This window comes from Mastigoproctus giganteus, chromosome 9, assembly GCF_048544385.1.
Source record: "Mastigoproctus giganteus isolate SK-2022 chromosome 9, ASM4854438v1, whole genome shotgun sequence".
NCBI lineage: Eukaryota > Metazoa > Arthropoda > Arachnida > Uropygi > Thelyphonidae > Mastigoproctus > Mastigoproctus giganteus.
In genome coordinates, this window is record NC_143583.1 from 115,427,738 (window position 1) to 115,432,449 (window position 4,712).

The following is a 4,712-nucleotide window of genomic DNA, read 5'->3' on the forward strand; positions in this document are numbered from 1 at the left end:
CCTATAAAAAATTAACTAAGCTTGATCCTGAAATAATCCAAAATTCCACAACTGATGAACCAGTTGACTATGTCACCAAAACGATATTACATGCAGCAGAACAAACCGTACCGAAATCCTCATCAAAATTACCGATTCATCCAAAAACCTGGTGGAGTGATGAATGCCTTGTGGCTAAAAAAGAGCAAAGCAAAGCTTGGAATTATTTTCGCCGGAGTCCAACTACAACCAATCTCATTCAATATAAGCGCGCTAGAGCAAGAGCGAGATATGTTAGACGCTGCAATAAAAAGGCTGCTTGGATCCGGTTTACTTCGACTATTAATCAAGCAACGCTTACACATAAAATTTGGAAAGCAATCAGAAAAATGAGTGGCAAATATAAAACGATATCTCTACCCATCATGAAATGGAGAGGGCAGAATGTAAATGATTCTGCTGGAATTGCCAATATACTAGGTGAAACCTTTGCAAAAACATCAGCAATAGAAAGTTATACACCGACTTTCAGAAGATTAAAAACAAGTTTAGAGAAACAAAAGTTAAACTTCTCTTCAAAAGGAGATGAACAATACAACTTACCTTTTACCATTCACGAATTACATAGAGCTTTGTCAACATCTAGACGCAGTGCTGTAGGACCAGATAATATTCACTATTCCATGATTCAGAAACTAAGTACCGAATCATTACAGTTACTTCTTCATCTATTCAATAGACTCTTCCTGGAAGATAAATTCCCTAATCAATGGCATCATGCTACGGTCCTTGCCTTCCCTAAACCAGGTAAAGACTCTACAAATCCCACTCATTATAGACCAATCGCCTTGACTAGTTGCATTTGCAAAATTCTTGAAAAGATGGTGAACCGCCGACTGATCTGGTACCTTGAAAATCTCAACCTGCTACATGCTGCACAATACGGTGTCCGACAGAACAGATCTACACTAGATATACTGGTCAGACTAGAGAATTCCATTCGGAATGCATTCCTCAGATCGGAACACCATGTGTTAGTCTGCTTTGATATCAGTAAGGCCTATGATTCCACGTGAAAGTATGGAATACTCCGTGAATTAATCGCCATGGACTTCGGGGGTCACCTCCCGATTTTCATACAGAATTTCCTATGCAAGCGTACATTCCAGGTTCGATTAAAAACCTCACTGTTCCAAGTATTTTCCCAAGAAGAAGGAGTTCCTCAAGTCTCTGTACTCAGTGCTTCACTTTTTATAATTGCAATAAACACCATTGCCGGACAAATTCCTAAGACTATTGATAAAGCACTGTTTGTAGACGACCTGAGTATTTGGTGTCATGCAAAAAATATGAATACTATTGAGAGACAGTTACAAGGGGCAATAAATAAGATCTGTTCATGGGCTCAGACTAATGGATTTCAATTTTGTCCGGAAAAAACATTCTGCATCCATTTTTGCCGCCAACGGAAACTCCATCCCAATCCGGAGCTACAACTGAATCGCCAGCCAATAGCAGTTCATCCCAGCATACGGTTCTTAGGAATCACTTTAGACCTTGCACTTGCCTCACTACACTTGCTTCACTTTTAAACAATGAAACAAATGTCTCAAACATTTATAACTTTCTCAAGATGATTAAAGTATATCACCTCATTTAGTTAGAAAAAAAAAAAAAAAAATTTACTTTCTGGTTCCTTTTTTCCATTTTCTCTATTTTGAGAAGAAATGGCATGCATAGTTACGTATGGCGCACTATGGTCTCAGTAGCCGATGCGCCCAATAAATCCCGAAACAAACAAACAAACAGACAGCATGCCACGCCTACATGTTTTGATTTTCTCCCTTAATTTTGTGAGTAAGTTGGTATAATAGGCACCTGTAATTGTTCTACCTTTCGGCAGGTAATCAGTCATTATTACGCCTTTCTCATCCCAAAACACTGTCAGCAAACCTTTCCTGCTGACGCTTGGACCCTTGCCTTCTTGAGGGAGGGGGGGGCACGATGTCGCCATTCCATGGACTGCTTTTTACTTTCAGGGTCGAATTGGTGTATCCAACTTTCATTCTCAGTGATTAGACAAGAGAAAAAGTCTTCCTCATTGTTTTGGCACAGGGCTAACAACTCTTGTGATTTTTGTTGTCGGTCAGCCTTCTGGAAACCAGTCAATAATCGGGGAATCCATCTTGCACTCAATTTCCGTAAATGGAGTTGGTTATGAAGAACTGTTTGAACAGAGCCCACACTACTCTTCACGTCCTTGGACAATTTACGCACAGATATCCGGCGATCTTCCATGATTAACGACCACTTTTCTGATCGTGCTGTCATCAATGGCTGAATGGGGAAGACCTGGAATGGGTCAGATTCTACCGATGTCCGACCACACCTAAACTGTCTATGCCAGTGCTTCACAATGCCATAGGATGGGGCTTCATCTCTATATACAGCAATCATCTCCTCGTGGATTTCTTTAGGAGATTTCCCCTTCAAGAACAGATACCGGATTACAGCTCTGGTTTCAACTTTGTCTATGATGCTACTTCGTCACACGTTCAGCTCTGTAAGAGAAAAACAAATTAATACACAGGGCTGAAAATTTTCACCTTTACTACAGAGATATGTATGATGCTACACACAAAATATCATGACTGCGATATGTGGAAGTAGGTGAGGGCGATTCTTTATTGAACCACACTCATAAGGTCCCTCGCAGCGGATACTTAAAAAATATTAAAAGCCCGCTGTGTTCATACATATTAAACATTTCATATTATTTTAATTATTTTCTATGGCGAGCCTTTAATATTTTTTTCAAATTTCCGCCGCGGCGGACCTTGATTCACTCCCTAAAAATAAAATATACAAATGCAGTGTTATCATTAGAATAAAATTCTATGTTACAAATAGTAAACTGAAAAAAATATTCACTATGATGCAAAATTCAATATCAAAATTCATTTTTAATCGGTGTCTCGATGCGTGAATAACAGACTGTCAGATACGGACCGTCGAATAAAGGTGAGTTGCTCTCTTAACGCAGTTGAAGATCACCTCGTATGTTTTGCTCACCCCGCCATGTTTGCAATGATGTAATTCAATAATGTCCGCGATGGGCCGTCTAATGTAAACTGGCGCGATCTTAGTTCGCCAATAGTCAACCACTTTTAGTTGGCGCCATGATAGAAACCAGCTACTCGCTGTCGAACGCGGGTTAGCTACTGCTTGCACTTTCTAAAATCTAAAGAGCGTCACTAGGTCGTCATCAGTCCGTGCTAAATGACATAGAGAAGCCTGAATGCGTTTTGTGCACTGTGGTTCTCAGTGCTGAATCTATGAAACCTTCAAAACTGAAACGTCACTTACAGACAAAGCATTCAGAACATAGTAAAAAGGTTTTGGAGTCTCAGACGTCAGAGACTTGATCCTATAGGAAGTTTTCAGTAGCAGAGCACAGCAGCAGTGCAAGTATCATATGAAGTCGCATTGGAAATTGCCAAACAAAAAAAAAAAAAAAAAAAACCTTACATGATTAGAGAAACGGTCATCAAACCCTGCATGTTGAAGATGGCGAAGTTAATTCTTGGGGAAGCCAGCAAGATAAAGATGCGACAAATATCTCTGTCCAATAACACTATTCAGAGGCGCATTTCAGATATGTCCAGATGAACTTTCGTTCAGGTGCCGTCCTACATAAGATGTCCGTAGACATGAAAGAGCAGGTTTCGAATGAAATCAAAGTTTCTCCATTGTTTTCTCTTCACGGCGATGAATCAACGGACGTAAGTTCATGTTCTCAGTTGCTTGTCTTCGTGAAATATTCAGACGACATCAAAGAAGAGATCCTGTTTTGTAGTGCACTTGAAACTACTACAAAAGGTGAAGATATTATGGAGAAGATAAATACCTTTTTTGAAACTGGAGGACTACAGTGGAAAAACGTCTGTGGGGTTTGTACAGATGGAGCACCAGCTATGCTAGGGTCAAATTCGGTCTTTCAGACAAAAGTGAAAGAACTTGCTCCCTAAGCAAAGGGGAGCATGAATCATTCACTGCATGATTCACCGATATGCTCTTGCCAGTAAGACTCTTCCACCTCCTTTGCAAGAGGCACTTGATTCTCTGATCAAAATTGTGAATTACATCAAATCTAGACCCTCAACGCTCTAGATTTGATGTAATTCTGTTTAAAGAATTCTGTAGAGACATGAATTCTGATCACGAGGTTCTTCTTTTCTACACTGCTGTACGCTGGTTGTCGAAAGAAAATGTTGTCAATCGTGTCTTTGAGTTGAAAGATGAAATCAAGTTGTTTCTGGAAGTGCAAGGGAAACATGACTCTATGGCTTACTTCAATGATGAAGATTGGAAGAAAAGGGTTCCTTACTTAGCAGACATTTTAGACCAGCTAAATAAGCTAAACATGAAACTTCAGGGAAAGCAAACACACATTATCCAATTTCAAGACAATCTTTAGTAATTTGTATTCAAGCTGCAAAACTGACGTCGGAAAGCAAATTTTGGAAATATTGTCATGTTTGAAATACTCTGCAGTGTGGTAGCGGAATCTGAAGGAGGAGATTACTGGGCACCTTGAATCCCTTGAAAAGGAATTTCAGCAGTACTTCACTGAGCTTATAGAAGAAGGAGCTGCACTAGTATGAAACCCATTCTCTACTTCCCTGAATGTAGCCAGCATTCTCGATGAAGTACAGGATTAATTCTTGGATCTG

At 39.8% G+C, this 4,712-nt stretch overlaps 1 protein-coding gene across 1 annotated transcript; it reads left to right on the plus strand.

The window, feature by feature from the left end:
* Window positions 1-3,689: 3,689 nt before the first annotated feature.
* On the plus strand, window positions 3,690-4,007 carry LOC150080664 (protein ZBED8-like). The gene has a single exon (XM_090380778.1). It carries the CDS (start codon window positions 3,690-3,692, stop codon window positions 4,005-4,007), a length of 318 nt encoding a protein of 105 aa, XP_090236904.1.
* The last annotated feature ends 705 nt before the right edge of the window (window positions 4,008-4,712 follow it).

Coding starts and splice junctions, on each gene's coding strand:
- LOC150080664 (XM_090380778.1), top strand. CDS start 3,690: ATGAAAGAGCAGGTTTCGAATGAAATCAAAGTTTCTCCATTGTTTTCT.